The following is a 19,055-nucleotide window of genomic DNA, read 5'->3' on the forward strand; positions in this document are numbered from 1 at the left end:
TCTCCCTAAAACAAAACCGATTCTTCATGCTCCCTCTGAATTGGCAGCTTTCTGCCACAGAAGGACTACCTCAGCAGGGTATATCTCCAGCACTCACTGGGAGATATTTTTGCATAACTCCCTTTTCTGCAACCAGTATTGTCCAAATCTGCCCTTGATTAAACAAACAAACAAACCAACCACCTATATAAAAAAAAAAAGAGCTCCTGCGAGCTGCAGCATGTGTTGATTAGGGAAGAGAACAACTTACACAGGGGGACACAAATATATAGCCTTCTTTCCTGCTACCTGAAGGGTAATACAGGAAATAACTGCTCAGTGTCAGGATCTAAAAGCTGTGCGTTTGCAGCACAACTGAAAGACAAATTCTCTGTCCTCAAAATATGACAGTTTAAAGGTCTCTTCCCCCTCACTGCTGAAAGTCAGATACAGTGATCTTGCAATGGAGATCTACACCCTCACTGAAATTCAGATTTTTAATTTCTTCCAAAACACTTTTACAACTACCTGCAATTTGTCCACTAGTAATTTCCTTCTTTCTTAATCAAGACACAAACTGCTCCTGGTCTGCAACAGCCAGACATTATTTTTTTTGTTAATAAAACTGTGCTTGAGAGTCCTTCTTTAGGTCAATCCCTTGTTACATGCAGAGAAATGGCACCAGGAATTGTATGGAGACAGATCATTAACAGTTGCTTACAAAACTTAATTTCTTTAAAAATGAACATTTAGGAATTAGATACAAAAGGAAGGAAACACAGTAGTGGTGACGTCCAAGTGGCAGTACATGTGCACTTTTATTAATATTCAGATACACTTCGTTAGAACAGAACCTGTATCCAATCTGCAATCTGCACTTGCATCAAGCTGCTCTATTCAGGTTGCTGCTATGACAACTATCCAGAGGCAAATGTCAGGTCAGCTCCCAGGATGTGTATCTAGGCCATAATTGCTTTGTCAGAAACCTAATAGCCACCTACTCCTACTCCTCTAACAGCTAAAACCAATATTATTAAAATTACTAAATCTTACAATATTTTTAACACTCTATTCATATGCCACTAATGCACTGCAAACTTTAGACTTCCTTTTATCCCCCAAATTAGAATGGGGGTGAAGAACGTGTTTAAAGTGCTTATTTGCGAATTTCTGTTCCTGTACGTTTCAGTGTAAATCTGGGACCATTAACCTTTCTCTTCCTTGGGTGTTAGATATTTTCCTTCACTCCACCGTGATGATTATTGATATTTAATTTGCCTGCTTACAAATCACAGCATGGAAAAAAAATATAGCTGTCATCTTGATGAGATGTTTCTTAAAAAATGCAGCTAGTGTTCATCATAAAGAACTGCTTCATAGCATCAGAGTGCCTGATAGTCTGCACAGTGCATAGACTTGCTTTTATCAACTTGAAAAGCTCAAATAATTAAAGGTTTTTAAAATTGAGTTTAGATTTCATAATTAAAGAAACTAATAGCTTCCACAAGACTCCGAAATATAACCAGAACATTTATCCTAATCTTATTTATCCTAATCATATCTTTTAACTTTATGATTAAGAGACATTTAATGTTTATATTGAGGGAACTTTTCTGAGGTGCCTAGTAGAGAGAGAAATAACTGAAGCAGAGAGAAAGACTAAGTAATATTCTTGCAACTGCAAAGTTGTCTTGCAACCATCTCCAAATATGATCTCATGTGAAGAATTAAAGTAAGTCAGCATAGGCCGTTGGTCACAGGCTTGCCAAGATGGTGAAAAAGGCTTTAAAGTAAAATTGCTGGGGGAGGAGAACCTTAATCTTGTTCACCGTATGTAACAATTGCATGTAAAAAGGGCTGTATTTTAGCTCTACTTAATTTGTTTCATGACACCTTTGTTGACAGTACTCCAGACCCTCCTGTGCAACCGTTTCACACTGCTAGAGATGTAATAAGGATCTTGAAGGATTATCCTAGGAAATCATCCCAAGATACCACTCAGAAGCACATGAAATCTTAAGGATTCAGGTAATGCCTCTTCTCTCTCTGACTGAACCAAGTCATAAAAAGTCAATCCAATTACAGTTTTTACATTTCTTATCAACTGTGATGAAAAAAAACAACTCAAAATTCAAGACTGGGGTTGCCTTTTTCAGTATCCAGATTCATCAGAGATGGCTTGGAGCAAACACAAAAGTTCTGCACTGCCTCTGTACCCACTGCCTCATCTGGACTGGAAAAGATCAATCAAATCCAGCCTAGTGTCATAAGCATTTCACCATTTGGCAGTAGCATCAGTGAACGTATACAACGTCAATATATGTAAATCTAAAATTTGTGCAAGGGAATAAATTATTTTTACTACATGGCAGAATTAAAAATTGGAAGTGACAGTACTCTTCAGCTGGGTAATATCTATCAAATATATAACTTCTTGGCACTTAAGCTTCTGGCCAACCAACCAAGTTTGATCTCAAGATAATGAAAATGCACTGAAGCTAAAGAGAGCACTCGAATAACATCTAACACAGTCAGACAGCCAAAGCATTATAGTCCAAGCTACCATGACCTAGTAAACACATTTATATTCCTTACAGAAAAGTCTCAGAAACTGACAAAGCTTTTATTGTTACAGGTTCAAAACCTATGGGAAGTTACTAGCTTCCTGACAGACAAGTTCACATTGATTTTCCCATTATGAAATAAAGTATTGCCATGAAAAAAAAAATTGAAAATAAGTAATTGATGCCAGAGAGACCAGTTTTCATCAACTTATTTTTTAAATAGGATTTTTTCAGCCTTGAGTTAGGAAATACAAAAATCACGTGAGTGGAATTTAAAGCATATAGGTAGAAGAATATTTCAGACTTTATCAGACTTTACAATATCCCTAAATCAGTGCTATATTAAGCACTGCAGCTATCAGAAAGAATTCCAGAAAGTCATTCATAAAATGCAGTATTTGTGCGTGCACAGACACAGACACACTTTGGAGAGTTTTCTTCTGAAGAGATACCAATCTGTGCACAGGATTAGAGGTATATAAAGCCAACCCTTCAAACTTGTTATTTGTAAAAAAAAACAGCTAATAGCTAATACTTATGAATGGGTTGGATTAGATGACCTTTGAAGGTCCCTTCCAACCCAAACTGTTCTATGATTCTATATTTCTATGGCCAATACTCTATCTGTTCAAAAGAAAAAAACAAGCTTTTAGAATTTTCCATAGGTTTGACTTTTAAACCGGTTCTTTTTGCTGAGCAATACTTGAGATGATTTTTCATCAAACCACTGGAAAAATTAACACTGTAGGTAGAAACATGTTTGCTGTAGTAATTCATATTCTTTTACCGAAGTACAGACGTACATGCAACATACTTAGAAATTCCTGCTCAGGAACAGTGTTGTGCCAGGTAGAAGAGAAATTGAGAAAAGAGCATAAACAAGACAAGAAAAAGCATTGAGGAAACTGCTGAAGTTTCATCTTAGCTTCAGCACTGGGCATAACGCTCATTGTGATCTTTATGCATTCACATTTTATGGGTAATATTCTGAAAAAGTTTGTAGTGGGGATGTAAATTACATCTCATTTTAAGGCAGATCAATCCTCTGGAGAATAAGGCAGACCTTCACTCTGCTATGTGAAAGAATAAAGCAGCTTAAATACAACAGTTCCATTCAGCTCTGAGGGGAAGTGGTGAATGAGTGCTCTTACCAGATCCTCTTAAAAATCTACTTTCCAGGACTGTCTAAAGCTTATCCTCCATTAGACCTCTTGATATAATTTATGAAATGGTTATTTTCGTTATCCAAATCTTATTTCCCCTTTCCTCCTCCCAGATTTTCACTGAAATTTGAAGGGTCCTCAAAGCCTGAGTCCACCCATTGGTGTAACGCCCAATTTTGGAAATTCACATTTAAGAAAGAGAAGTAGAGATACGTTAACAAGAAAACAAGGCATTGGGTTGTTTTTTTTCAGAGCTATGGAACAGTAAAAACAACAGGCTGAACTGAATTTTTCAACTTTATTCTGTTTAGGAAAAAAAGAAATTGAATGAAAATATTTTATTTTGGATATATGTAAGAAAAGTGAAGGAAATTTGAAAATAAGTAAAAGATAAAAAATAGGCAGAGGAGAAGGATGGAACCCTTTTTCCTAATAGGCACTCTCCCTGGATGTGAAGATACAGGTCCACTTTCCATCTCAGCATAAGAACCAAGCAGAGCAGTATGTGTTAAATATTCCACTCAGAAATATTCTGGAATGTTTTGCTCTCAGTTTACTTTGTTAAAGTCACATACTCAGAATAAATAATTACATTTCACTGGAACTGGGGCTAGAACCAAGGTTTATTACTTTAATGTCTTAGCTATTCTACCCTGCAGGGTAAATTTCTCATTATAAGTTTTATGAAGCTACCTAAGACACTTTCCCATTTTTTTTTTTGCCAGGCAAAACTATTTAGCAAATCTATCCTGAATTCACAAATAGTTTCGTAAGCACCAAAGCTACATAAACCCAGTTAATTTAATGCTTGCTGAGTCAAATGGCTGGTGCTATTTGCAACTGTCTCCACAGTGTTCCCAGAACTCACTGTCAAAAAGAAGGCAGAGATGAAGGAAGAAGAACCCAACACCTGTCCTTTGGAGCAGCTTTGCTACTTTAACATTATAATTGCAATTAAGGTGAACAGTTGGGAGGCATTCTGCCCAAGATTTTTTAACTCTGTAATGAAAAGTAAAGAAATACCTTGCCATTCAATGATCAGAGAATCAGAATAGTTAGGGTTGAAAAGGACCTTAAGATCATCTAGTTAAAAAACCCTTCTGTGATAGTAATACCACAATTAGAAGGAAAAAAAAAAATCCTATTAATATGCTTTTTTGCATTCTGTCTACAGTTTTAATATGGTCTTTGTTTCAACAACTGTCTGGCTCCCTGGAGGGTATTATGGGATTTTCATTTAAACCACTTGAAAACTCTGCCTCACCCTGGCTGGACCAAGGAATTGACCCACAGTTCTGTGCAATGAAAGTAACTGATGTTTGCACAAATGTTTTCTAGTTCTCCTTGGGGAAAGCACATCGACTTTGCAGCTTGGTTTGTTTGTTAGGTTTGTTTTTATTTTCACTGAAAAGTCAGAGAATAAGAGAATAGCAAACCTGCAGAATCTGAATGAGTACTACTTCTAAACTAAGCCATAATTAACATTATGGTGCTTTGACATCCCATGTGATTTGTAAATCTTAAGGCAAACATACAGGAAAAATGAAAATACTAACAAAAAATATAACAACAAAAAGAAATAGCAATATCCATTCTTACATCCTAAACTATCAATGTTCCATGGACAGCAGTGCGAGCCCCTTATTCAGTTAGAGCACAACCTGAAAGAACTCAATGAGCTATGTATAAAATGAAAAAGTTCTTTTAAAAAAATGTTCTTTTCCATAAAAAAAACCAAAAAGGTCACCTACCATGAGAGAAACCGTATTTTGGAGCAACTAAGATATTACTAAGATTTGACTTTGTGATAATCATGAAGAGAAATAAAGCTTAATAGTCTTTGTGACAAGAATGTTAGGCATTCAACTGTATCTGTGCAGCAACTAAATAATCAAAGCCTGGAATGAGATACCAGTTTGATTAAAAAAAAAAAAAAATAGAAAACATGCAATTCTATTCTAAATCCTAATATGTTCTATAAGAGGTGAATAATCATATAAAAAAAATAAAATAAATGTTGATATGAGCTTTAAAAAGTCACTAATAAGTTAATTGACAGCATTTTGCTTTATATCACAATAACTTTTCTGTTTCAGGCAAATAGGTATTTTCAGAAACTTACACTATTTCACCTTACATTTACAAATGCATACACATTTTGAAAGAGAGTATGCACACAGATAAATACACTGAGTCATGGACACATGCACTGTTTCTGTTATTTATGTGAATTATATATATATATACTGTATGTTCTGTGCCTTTTAATTCTAGTATGCTGATTACACACTACACCCTCGAAATCAACCATTAAAAAGCAAATATATAGCTTTATCCAGCTGGACATTATAAATATACTAGACACCGTCATACGGCTTATGTAAATATAGACAAAGGCATGCTTGTGTATTCATTTAAAGAAGGAATTGCAGCTTTTGTATTTTAATCATTCTTGCTAGCAAGAAGCATATAAGGGATTGCACCACCCTTCTACATGGCATCCTATGTAAATGAGTCCAGTGCATTTATAAATACAGATGTGGCAGACCCCCAAACAACACAGTACCTGCTGTCTATCCAACCGCATCCTTTTTGCAGCATTTCTGCTTTCACTCTCACAGGCGGAAGCCAGGATACTCTCTGCAACTGCTGAAGTAAGGTGTGAGGGAATAGGTCGTGACTATGAGAGAAAAGAGAAACACAGAAATTATTTCTAGCATAATCCACAATATCCTTTTTCAAAGCACACAATGCCACCACCTAAGCAGGAAAGTCCAGTCATAGAAATGCAGTTTATACTAACAAAACAAGGAAATGGAACTTGTAAAGATGAAAAATGAAACTAGTTAGATGTTAAAGCTGCAGCTGATCCATAGATCCACAAGAAGCCCTTTCCCCCCACAGCTCTATTGTCCAGTGTGTTTAGTCTGGCTCATTAAGCTGTACTTTGAACAGACAGTGGCATATTCTCTGTGTTCCAGCAGCACCCTGGCCGTCTGATTCTTGTTAAGAAATCTGAAAGGCTTTTTATTCTGTACAGCATGTGACAGCGATGAGTAGTGTTTTTTTATAGTCATAAAAAAAAAAAAACAAAACCAAAAAACACAAACCCCAAAACAAAAAACCTCAAGTGATAGGGTTGAAACATCACTCAAAACATAGCAGATTGTCAGAACATTTCAGAGCAGTCTCAATCTGTACTATATGAATATTTGCATTCCTTGCTGCAATATGACTGATGTGATTAAAATGACTTTACAAAAAGCCCTGTTTTTCTTTTGATAATGCCAGCCGTCCAACACTGTAGATATTTTGTGGTTCGGATAGATGTGGTTAAATTTTGGCTTCAAAACCTCTCATTACTAATTTCACAGTATTTACATATTTTAGGCTAAAGGTGCAATGAATCCCAAAACAAGGGAATGCTAAAATCTTTTCAGACCCATTGTTCATTATGAACTCCAATATGATCTTTGCTATCATTTCATTAAGAATTAGATATACTGTACACATATAAAACTTTACACCTTTTTTTCTTAATTACATGCAAAACAATCTTTCTGAAAGAGGAAGCTCACAATGAAACTGGTCTTCATTAACATACAAAGATATATCTGAACTACCAAGAAAGTGGAGATAACAACACAGATACTGATATACGTAGAGCCCACTCTAGAGACTGCAATTTCTTGAACCAGTTCTGAACCTTCATAAATTTCCAAAGCTTCATTGAACTCAAAAGTACTATATAATTTTATACTGAGGAACTGCCTATGTGTGGCAGGGAAGGGGAGGGGGGGGGTGTGGGTGGGAAGGGGGCTGTTTGCAGTTGGGTTTTTTTGTTTGGTTGTGGTTTGGGGGTTTGTTTTGTTTTGTTTTAATAGTTTTACCTTCTTTTTCCCAAAAGCATAAGTATGAACCTACTATGAAGTGTCACCAAGGTTTGGCAGCAGTTTTCCCAGTCAGTTCTTAGACAGCCTTAGAACAGATTCTTTATATCAGCTTAACCAACCTTACTGAGGAGCCAACCATTACTGGTATTACATTTTTACCTTTAAAAATTAAAGTCCATTTACTGACTTTGGATGTGCTCTTCAGAACGCCAGTTTTTAATCTGACACTGTACTTTCTCTAATGTATGGGACCACAGCCTACCTAGGATGAGAAGCCAAATCAGCTTTTAGAAATAGACAGAGATTTATGGGTCTCCCTCACTGGTGCAATAGACTTATTTCTCCCCACTCATACAAGAACAAGCTCTCTGGCATAAGCGTGTAAGAAAGACAGAGGCTGCAATACTACAATAAAATATACTTGGATTGATTTGACAGAACAATCTATTGAACTTGTTTCCAGTTTTGAAAATAAATCAGTCTAAGAGACGAGGGACACTGATGTGTCATTACAAAAGTAATGACATTACAGTACAACAGATACCTTCCTCAGAGCTCCAGAGGAGGGAGTAGGTGTGCAAAAGGTTTTCACTGACAAAACGTTGTCTTTATTATTCTGCCTTCCTAAAATAGTAATGTTACTCTGAATTCGTTATTGAATCACTTAGCCACACTAGATCCCACCCCGTATTTGGTTGTCCAGTATTACTGTACATGCTGCTGTTTTATGTATGTCCAAGGTACACTGATGATGTTGGCTGCATGGAAGTCTCAGCATGGTCCTGTGGCAGTGGCCACACAGTGACATTCTTGAAAAGAACACCAGGTTAATTCTTCCACATCAGGTCTTTAATTAGACCTACGACTATACCTATACATCAGTGACTTTTTAGAAGGTGACATATGAGCCAAAAATTTGATGTTCTGATCAGAAAGTAAAATGAACCCAAGCTCCCCCAGCTTATTTGTTCATGGGAGAGAATGGGTTTATTGAAGTATTTTATAAAACATAAAAACAAAGAAGTACCATAAAAATCAAGCAGTCATGTGCTTGTCTCTGAAAAGAAATGCAGTGGCTGTGTTCATTGTTGAAACAGAGGAAATCTCCAGGTAATGGAGTATCTTCCTCTTGAAATGTTTTAACCCGTAATTTCTCTTATTTGTCAATGCAGCTGGCTGTTATGTTCATGTCAAGAACTAGAATGAACCTTAGGGAGAATGTAATGAATGCAGGGTTGAGTCACAGTAAAATACTGTAACAAAGCACATAAGAAAAATCATCAAATTAAAGTTCAGGCTCTGTCAGCTTCGCTCAGGCAGAGCACCAGTCTGACACTAACCTAAATGATGAACATAGTCCTCTGTCACTAAAAGTAGAGCTGTTAAAAAGCGGATTTTCTGTTCCATGATATACCATATCTGTGAAATGTCAAAAAGATCAATTTTTGAAAAGCCTCATCTAAGAGGAAAAATTGTTTTGAAACAACCACTTTTTAAAATGTTTTTAAATAAATTGTATTAGTAGCCCCATCTTCTAAGTGGCCCCTTCTGGCATAGCTTAACTTCTTCATATTCTGTATTTCTGATTATTCATGGTATCTGTCATGACTACCAGCTATAAACCTCCTTCTGTAGGAAGCTCAAGCATCCTAGTGCTTCTGGGGTTCTCAATATTTTTCAACTCCCTATCCAAGGGTGAGACACAAAGGCCTGGGGAAACATGGCTAAAGCAACCTCATTCAATTCTGCAGAAAAGAGCCTGCAGATCTCAGCCAAAGCAGCATTTTCTAGGTTCCCAGGCTCCCCTCTGCGGAGCTGGGAGCTGAGTGCCAGTTCCTGCATGTTTAGGACTATGGCAGGAAATGTGGGAGCCAAGAAGTCGTTATTGCCAATGGCTCCCAGGCTCCTACACAATCCCTGGATCCACAACCTGTCCACTGGACTAGCAGGAAATCAGTTTTCATTTTACTGGAGTATGTCGAAACAGAAAGCCCTTGACAAACTAACATTCCTTACAGGGAAAAAAGAAAAGGTCATCAAAAAATTCCCCACCATCTTTAACTGGCAGAATGTATCTCGTGTTGTTTGATACATAACATTCACAGCCCCAATCTGGTATTTCTTTCAGTTCACCATGATGTAAGGCAGGAAATAACTATACTGAGATTACCCATGTGTAAAACAACAGATAAGAAGCAAGCCTCTAAACTTTAGACAACCAAAACAAGTGACTCACATGGCAAAATCAGAAGGCAGGAAAAACATTTTTTGTGATTTTGACAGATAGAAAAGAGTAATTTGAAAGTTTTATAGTAACTTTCAGGTGAAGAGATGAATAAAACTTCTCAGGAATTTGCTGAACAGCTGAATACAGACTTTCTGAGAAGATTATATGCCTTGTCCACCACACAGCAGCAGGATACAGAATTCTTTTGTATGTACTCAGAAACATGATATTGCTTGTGACTGCACTTAAACAGCAATCATGTTTTGAACACATGTTGGTTTTGGTTCTGTACATCTCTTCAGCTGGTATGCAACTAACATTCAGCCTCCAACACGATGCAGTTGAAGAGCATTTCTACAAAAAATGTAAGGGAAACCTGCTAGATTTCATCATGCACGTGTGGATGCCTCTGTTTTTAACATCTTTTGAAGTGACTGACATTCAGGAAGTGGTTGAAATTCCGTTGATAGCCCAAGGAAGATGACCAACCACCTCCAGTCCTCTCGTATTTGAAACTGCATTTCAAGGTGATTCTTTAGACCACCAGAAAGCCTGTAGATGATGATGATGACAAAGCAACAAGCACATTTAACCACCATATTGCACAGGATGTTTTGCATGGTTTTAAGATAAATCATTTTTGTGAAAATTGGTATGAAGACTTCATACACTCATCTCCTTATCTCTCTCTGAAGAGTGTCCAAATTATTTACAGACACTTTTGCAGATTTCTCAATGAAAAACCAAATCAGCGAATACTTCTCTGTAATCAAATAACTGTTGATCTGCTTTAAAGAACTTTAAAGCTAACGAAGATCCTTCCACAGCTTTGGTGGTCTTTGGATCCAGCTCTTAACAGTCAAAGCATCTTACAACAAGCCTTTCTGGAGTTATGGAGTAGTCTTGCAAGGTGGCTGCAAGTTTGCTGATTTTTTAGTAGTTGAAATCAGAAATAAATCCTTGACCCAGATTCTCTAAAGTTATCTTTATTAGTACGATCTCTGATTCCTCAACATACTTTCAATATGCTGTAAAATACCCACTTGCAGTACAGCAGCTGTATACAGTATCACCTGGTCCTCTGCTTAAAGTGAGGCACCTTTGCAGCATCTTCATGGGAAACACAAAATACCCTTTTTGGCATACTTGACACAATTCCTGTATGTCTATACGGTATTTCTAAAAACTTGCTATGTTCTAATTCCAAATGTACATTTCTGGTATAAATACGCCAATTATTAATAGAATAGGTGGATTATATTTCAGTCTAAACCACTAGGAGCAGTATATTCCCCAAAAATAAGTTTGCAATCTGCTGTATGTGCTGTTCTCCTGTAGTTAGAGATCTATTGTCTCTAAAGTTACTACCTTGGCATTTTCTGTGAGATCCAGTATTTACTTATGAATAAAGGCCAGAGCTGTCATACAGGATTGTATGATCTAGGTACTGCTACGCCAGTTACACGAGTTACACAAGTTACACCAGTCTGATTTGGTTCTGAAAATATATAGCTATCTATTACATCAGATAATGGGCACACATGAACACCTGTTAAAATGGTAAATTTTGTAACCTGCCATTTGTGCATAAACACCACCTTCTAGTTTAGGCCAGTTAACACTGAAAATGAGATCTTTCAGCATAATGTGGTAACACATAAACATACATGTTACTTCACTTGGTTCATAGAGACTCTAATATAAATCAGAATCATTTAGGTTGGAAAAGACCTTTACGATCATCGAGGCTAACCATTAACCCTGCACTGTCAAGTCCACCACTATACCATGTCACTAATTGCCACATCTACATGTTTTTTAAATACCTCCAGTCTGGGCACTCAACCACTTCCATGGCCAGCCTGTTCCAATGCCTGACAACCATTTTGGTGAAGAAATTTTTCCGGATATCAAATCTAAACCACAACTGATGCAACTTGAGGGCATTTTCTTTTGTCCTAATGCTTGTTACTTGGGAGAAGATATATGAACTCTAATATAAATGTGGGAATGAGAGCATATTATTACTATTACTCGAGCTTGAAAACAAATAGTTTCAAGTTTTCCAAAGTGATTGGGCATCTGAAGAGAATGCCTAAGATGCCTCACTGTCAGTAACTGAGTTTTTCCAGAGGTATCACTAAGCATTTCTTTGCACACTGGGCTCCTAGCAAAGTGATACTCCCTAGTGGTCTCCTGCATGTAAACTTTTTTCTCAGGTGTCATAAGACTAGTTAATTTCCAAAATGAAATATTGCAAATATGCCACATCCATCACTTTCATAATAACTTATTAAGATCTAACACAGTGAATTAAAACCCCAAACATACTCATAACAGCATGCAATACCTAAATAGTATTTTTTTTTCATAGAAATCATCCAAAATACATTACAAGACATGGTACATATTATCTTCAAATGAGATTGTTTTACTCAGGATACTGCAGAGAAATGTATGACAGAACTGTCCTACGCTGCACAGTTACAAATGCTTTAGAAGCCTTTCCACAGAGTATTTTTAAATGTACAGACTGAAGTACAGTACTGCACTCTATTGGATGTACTTTTATAATTGCTAGCGCAGCATCATGAAATCTGAGCAACCACATTGGCACTATAATGCTTGTAGCAATGTATTTCATTCTGGGTTTTGATGTATTTTGCTCAGTCTTGCAGTCTTATGGTAAAAACTGAATTGTTAACACCTACTAAGGAATTCAAAGAAATAACTAGAAAGTTTTTTCTTCAATGACAGAAGAGGCTTTTTAAAATGTTCAGTGATGTTCACATCACTTTCTAAAGTCTTCAGGTTTAAAGTACGTCTAATTGAAATATCGTGTGTTGCACCTTGATTATGACAACACCTAAATATATCCACGTATGTCTTAAGATATCCATAATTCCTGTCTAAAAGTTAAGCAAGTGACACATTCCAATGAATCACCTTTCTGCTGCTGCTGCTGTACCCACATATGAGGCACTGATTGCTGAGGGAACCCAGGTCACCTAATCTCTCTAGAAAACTTGGGTAATATTACTTCTATCCCAAATTTATCTAGTATTTCAGAGGGACAGAGAACCCCACTTCATGCTGATCTAACTCTTTCTGAATTAGGTGGGGAACGGATTGGACACTCCAATAACAAACAGTTTACTAGAAAAACTCCAGGGGACTAGGAAAAACTGAGTCTGATTTAAAGTACTTCCTGTTTTCCCCAGATACATTGAACTGGCTCTGCATCCTTAAGCTACTGGAACACACTAGCTAATCAAGCAACATGCAGCAGAGGTTTCAGTCTAAGTCAGAACCTCAGCATAAGAAAAAACTTACATATTTACTACTTTTTTTTCTGATTTCAAGCATACAAGTAATCAGGGTGAAAATACATTCACCTCAGATTTTATTTTTTTTTCCCCTCATAAAGAAGGTGGGGTTTTTCTCTATATCACAACTTATTGCCATTTTGGAGGAGATTGTTTTTCTTCTAAATTCAATTTAAAAATGCATTCCTATCTTTTCCTCTGTCACAGAATGTAGAAGACTAATTGGTCTCAGGTTGGTAGGTATTCTTTAGTTTTCACTCTTTTCCCAAATATCATGCCTTTTCCAAAGCTAGCTTCACCACTTTCTACAAGGTTACTGGAAAAAAATCTACCTTCCTCCAAAATTGCCCATATTTGTGATAGTTTCTGAAAAGCAAAAGGTACATGAGACAGATTTAAAAAGCAGTTCTTAAAAATCACATGACTATTCAGGGAGAAGGTAGAAGGATATTTTAGAGCCTTAGGGAAACTTGTTTCTAGTATTTATTTATTTTTAAGGATATCTGAGACATAATGGGAAAAGTCAAAGTTTGACAGAGAGTAGCTTTACCCTTTTCAACCAGGTTGCCCATTAGACTTACATAAGCTAACCAATGTCAAACAACAGTGAAATACTTAAAGGTAAGTGACTGATCAACAGAATTGGGGGTATAGTACAAAGCAGCAACTCTATTATTATTTGTAGATCTTCACGTAACTGTTCTTATGATAATTTTCTTAATGCTTCCCAGCTTATAAATCAAGATTAGGTATGCATCCCTGGATTCACAAACCTTCATCTTCCTGAAAATGCTCATGACCTTTACAGGCATAAAAGACCTGGAGGATTGAAAAGCCATGTGACTGCAAGGGCAACTGGACTATTAAGCATTAAATTCAGTAAATAATGAAAGCCTCCTCTCTCTAAGAAGTTAAAAACAGAGGCAAGATACTATCTCAAGAAGATTTCAGAAAACATATGACCGTCTGAAAACCAGTCCCCACTGAAAGTTACTCAATCACAAGATGCACAGAAGCACTTCAAGCCACTATATACACATTTAAAACATCTTGATCAACATGTCCATAGTTGCAAATTGTTAAAACACCTTTTACAGTCAGTTGGCACAACCAAGTAATAAAAGCAGTGAAAGATATAGTTATTTGTTACTGAGGCTGACAAGAGGACAGAAGGAGCTGGGATGAACACCAGGATTTAACTGAGGAATATAGTGTGATTCTTCTTCTCTGACACATCTAAGCTGGTCTTGGGACAATGAAAAGCATTTATGACTAGTCTTTTCTCTCCAACGAATAAGAACACTTGGATACTATTGCTTTGTATTACAATAGTGCCTAGGAAGAAGGATTTCCTTTTGCTTTAGAAAAGGAAGAATCTCTTTGTGAATGAGAGTTTAAGACCTTGCTCTTGAATTGGGATGCCCATACAAAAAGGTACTATAAGATGCAGTTTCACACTGAATGCTGTGAGACTGATGACAGGAGATCATGAAGATGGAAGTAGATAGTAGAAAGAAAATCTAATTAAGTCAATTCAACCACACTTGATTATTTCTAGCAATTAGATTTTTTTTCTGGACTGTAACTAAATATATACATACCACATATCCTCAGCAGCTGTCAACTATCTTTTCCTTAATTGACAGTTTTCTATAAATGCAGAGGCTGGAACAAATCTAAAGGATGGTTTATAAAAACTTTGGTGAAACAGGTCAGTTGACCATTTTAGGGAGAAAATTCCTCCTGTATCGCATACATAGGTCACAAAACTCTAACTGTATTAATATCAGTCCTTGAGAAAGAAGAAGTAATAATTTTTTTTTTCTTGTTTATGGACTAATGAAGAGAAAAATATTTTCTTTAAGAACACCATAAGAAATTCACAAAGTGCTACAGCATAGCACAGGGGAAGCACAACCTAGAGATCCCTCACAATGAAAGACTCTGAGCAAGATCATAGAACATAGTAAGAGATCATTCTCAACAGTCCACAAGCAAGAGACACTGGGAGGAGAAAAACAATTTTACAATTCATGAGGAAAACTTTGACAGTGCCTTGTTGAGGGATATGCTTGTGTCAGAAGAAAAATGGAACAATTAAAAGCTGTATAGTCAAATAGGGAAAGCATTTCCAATGTAGAAAGGAAAGTCTTTAAAGGAATATTCGTAACAGGAAGCTATGCCAGCTGCCTTGGAATCCATGCACAACTATCTGTCATAACTAGAAGCAGAGTAACTACAAGTAATCTCTTAAAAATATTAATACTAAGAAACACATTAATTAACAATATGAATGCTCATGAGACTGAGCCTTTCCCATTGCCTCAGAGCTAGAATTGGCCTGTTATATAGCAAGAACTGTCATTTGGATTACAGATGGCAACTGACAGAAGCAGGCTTCAGGCATGTTTTTTTTCATCTTTACCATGCTGTCTTACACTAATTTAACTTAGTGTTTACATTTTCTCTTCACTTTACAATGATGCTGTAGATAGTCACACTGTCCCACACACAGTCTGAACTGTCATATGCTATGAGATTATTCTCTTTTTCTCTTGCAACTAGGTGCTCAAAATGTAGCATTCTGAACCTGAACGAAATGAAAAACTTGTGTTTAGTATGTCTACAGTAAAAGACATCTCCTGTGGAGATTATTATTTGACATCCTATTTAATATAACAACGGTAGCACTATTGCTCCTGAGATCACCATCCTATTTTGCTATATTTGAGGGTAGCATCTTACTCAAATCAACACCAGCATGTCCCTTCATGATTGTTTTGAACAAATGTTATTATCCAGACAAAGTGATTCTTTTCCACTGTCAAAATGGTAAAGACATTAAAATAATCATACAGTTAAGTGCCTCTGTCCATGGTAGCATTTTTTTAAAGTGCTTAGAATCAGGAGATGCTGATACAGTAATTTAGACATTAGAAAATAATTAAAAACAACAAATGGATACATAATAAATTTCAGAATTATTCAAGACATAAAGATAAAACACCACTTATTATCCTACAAAGTTAATAAGAGCTGCCGCAAAGGGTTTGGACAGTCTTTGGCTCAAATGAGGAAGCCAGACAGATTTGCCTTCAGGCCCAAGAGGACTGAAATCTCTGGCATGAGCTCCCGTGCCTTGTCACTTTCATTCATGGGCAGCGAAGTCAGTATTTTAGAGGGTAATTTGTTTGTTTAAAAGGAAATAAAGCCCATCATAAACTGTCATAGAACATTATAAAAATAGGGAATATTTCTGAACTATAAAGACTGCCTATTTCGATCTCTTCTCCTTTTCCCCTTCCAGGAATAAATTTGTTCCTGCAACCTGTATTCATATGAAAGTAACATTTGCAAATGTGCACTGAAGTCAAGCCAACCTAGCTCTTATGGGTCATACTGTAAGCCCCTTATTCAGATTGCAAAACAGTTGTGCATGTCTTTCAGATGACAAAAAATGAGCTAGTTTACATAACTGCTCATCAGTGTGAATAATGACAGTAATGAGGCCATAAACTGGAACAGTGAGGGAACTTGCACGCATCAGCTATTTTTTATTTTTTTTATTTTCAGTTGGAAGTACAGCAAAATAAAAATATTTGGCATCATGAAAGCTGAACTTGATACTGCTGGATTATTTTCAGCTAGAGCGAGTAGATGCAATTTGATGCTACTTAGTGTATCATAGAAAATATTTACTTTCTGTGTTTTCTTCCTTCATTTTGCAAGGCTATACAATCTGGCATGTACACCACCAGTCAATCTTTGGCACTTCTATCCATACAGATGTCCTTTGTTCTACCTGCCTTTCTTCATCTGTGTTTCCTTTGTTTAAAGACAGTGTTATCTGAACGTTTCAAATAATAAAACCATGCAGTTGACTAGAAATACAAGCACATACAAAAATGTAATTTGTCTTTTCTTTTGTGTTATTCAGTCTTATCCTACAAATAAACCTGAACCTTTGTTCTTAAAACTGCCAGCTAACATCTTAAACAACATATGGAAATCACAAATATTCTGCAAAGACTGCAGGAAAGAGAAAGCGAAGAAGAGAGAAACAGTAAAATTCAATCATCTCCAGTAATTTTCTAATGCAATCAATGGGTTTGCAGATGATTCATTAAAAAAAAATAATGATATGTTTAATCACTAAATGATATCTATTTGTAATGATGAGGTGGTTTTATTGTAATCTAAAGGCCAGAGTTACAGCTCAGACACATCAAACACAAGGTGTATAGCTACCTAATTTCTTCTGACTTTCCTGGGTTTGGGAAATACCAAAGGGGCTTAGAGATAATGAAGCTACCAATTAATTAGAAGACTTATTATTTACTCATTCTTGTGCTACTAATATTAAAACATTAATGTCTGAAAACAGTGACAGTTGAATACTATGATAATTATCATGGGGTTTGGTTCAATTAAAATTATCAAACCATTGAGATGCTCATACTGAAAGTTTGATGTCTGTTTTAAAACCATTTAATGTGTTTTGAACACCTATATATCAACTAAAAGATTTCAAAGGAGCAATTTTCACTGAGAAGTAATAGGCTAACATGTACAAGAAAAAAAACTAAAGCCAAAACCATTGACAGTGTGATGTTACTACACTGGCATTTTCTTGATTATAGCATCTCTCTAGCACGATCTAATTTTTACAGAGTTCACAGAAATCAAGTTAGCAGAGGCATTTTAAAGAAAAATCCATCTTACTGCAAGACTTTTCCAGGCAAAAATCTCTAACTGTAACCTAAAGTAGGAAATAAGTCACTATATATGCCATCATTTGATTTCCTTCCTTACACCTGGCTTTCTTCTTCTTTTCCTATACATCCATGCTAGCTCATCTTGTGAACTCTAGTGTCTCAAAGCATTTTAAACCAGTGAACAAAGGGAATAAATTCAGGAAGAATGAAGGAAGGAAAAAGAAACCTCTGACCTGGTATTACCAAAAAAATAAACCAACAAAAAAAAGACACTAAGATGAAAACAAAATAGTGCCATGGATTTACATATGGGGTTTTGATGGAAACTAGGGCTGGGTTTTAAATCAAAACTCACCATCTCAAAACCACTTCTTTTCATCCGCCTGCAGGACTTGAGGTAAGTACGTATGCGTTTTCTGGCACGCTCTTGATACTCAGGGAATTGTCGCCTGCATGAGTCAATGATAGCCTGGATCTTTTCTTTGGGCTGCTTAGAGATTGGGACCATTCGGTCCAAGTTTTCATCTACAAACAGCCTGACAAACATCTGTTGGCAAGAGGGAGACAGAGGAGATGGGTTTGGAGGGCGGCTCTCTTCTCTTCCTAGCTTCCTGTCTTGATTACTGATAGGAAGACATTTTTTCTATCCACTGAAGAGCTTTGTAATGGGAAGCCAGAAATATTAAGCAAACAGTTCTATAAAGGGTTATTTCAGGGGGGCTGATTAAAAGAAAAAAAAAAAGACAGGAAAAGAATAGTCTATAGGATACAGAATTTGTGAGATAAACCAGAACAGATTGTGAAAATAGGCACTACTTAAATCTCATTATTAACAATAAGCTGTGATTGCTAATCATTTTATTGAACTGACTCTCACTTTTTCTTTGTTTGAACAATTGCTTGTGTTTTCATGCATAATTACATATATCGGGAAGGCAACAGGGAACAGTTGACCATTGGATGGTCTTCTAATATACTAGCTACAGCCCCTTTCCATTCAATGGGTGAACATGCATATACACACATCCACACACACGGGTGCACACACATACATACAGAACAAAGCTTTGTTTTCCTCACTTGGTAAGGATGTCATTCTGCCTTAACAATCTAAATAAAACACAATAAATCTGTCATCTGTTGGCAAGAGTTTAATGTGCATTAAAATAATAATTAAAGTAAATCCTA

General features: G+C 36.4%; 1 protein-coding gene across 6 annotated transcripts in view; it reads right to left on the reverse strand.

Annotated features, from left to right (window-relative positions):
* The window catches only part of NOL4 (nucleolar protein 4), a 202,768-nt gene that overhangs the window by 30,234 nt on the left and 153,479 nt on the right, over positions 1 to 19,055 (reverse strand). For 5 of the 6 annotated variants that reach the window (XM_057397710.1, XM_057397709.1, XM_057397713.1 and 2 more), the window contains 2 exons: positions 18,223 to 18,414; positions 6,273 to 6,386 (listed from right to left, as the gene is read on the reverse strand). In XM_057397710.1, coding sequence (XP_057253693.1) covers positions 6,273 to 6,386; positions 18,223 to 18,414 — 306 coding nt within the window. The remainder of the gene's footprint in view (positions 1 to 6,272; positions 6,387 to 18,222; positions 18,415 to 19,055) is intronic. The other variant, XM_057397712.1, reaches the window with a different exon arrangement.

This window comes from Pezoporus wallicus, unplaced genomic scaffold, assembly GCF_028554395.1.
Source record: "Pezoporus wallicus isolate ANWC-B61680 ecotype Strahan unplaced genomic scaffold, APGP_CSIRO_Pwel_v1 contig_227, whole genome shotgun sequence".
NCBI lineage: Eukaryota > Metazoa > Chordata > Aves > Psittaciformes > Psittacidae > Pezoporus > Pezoporus wallicus.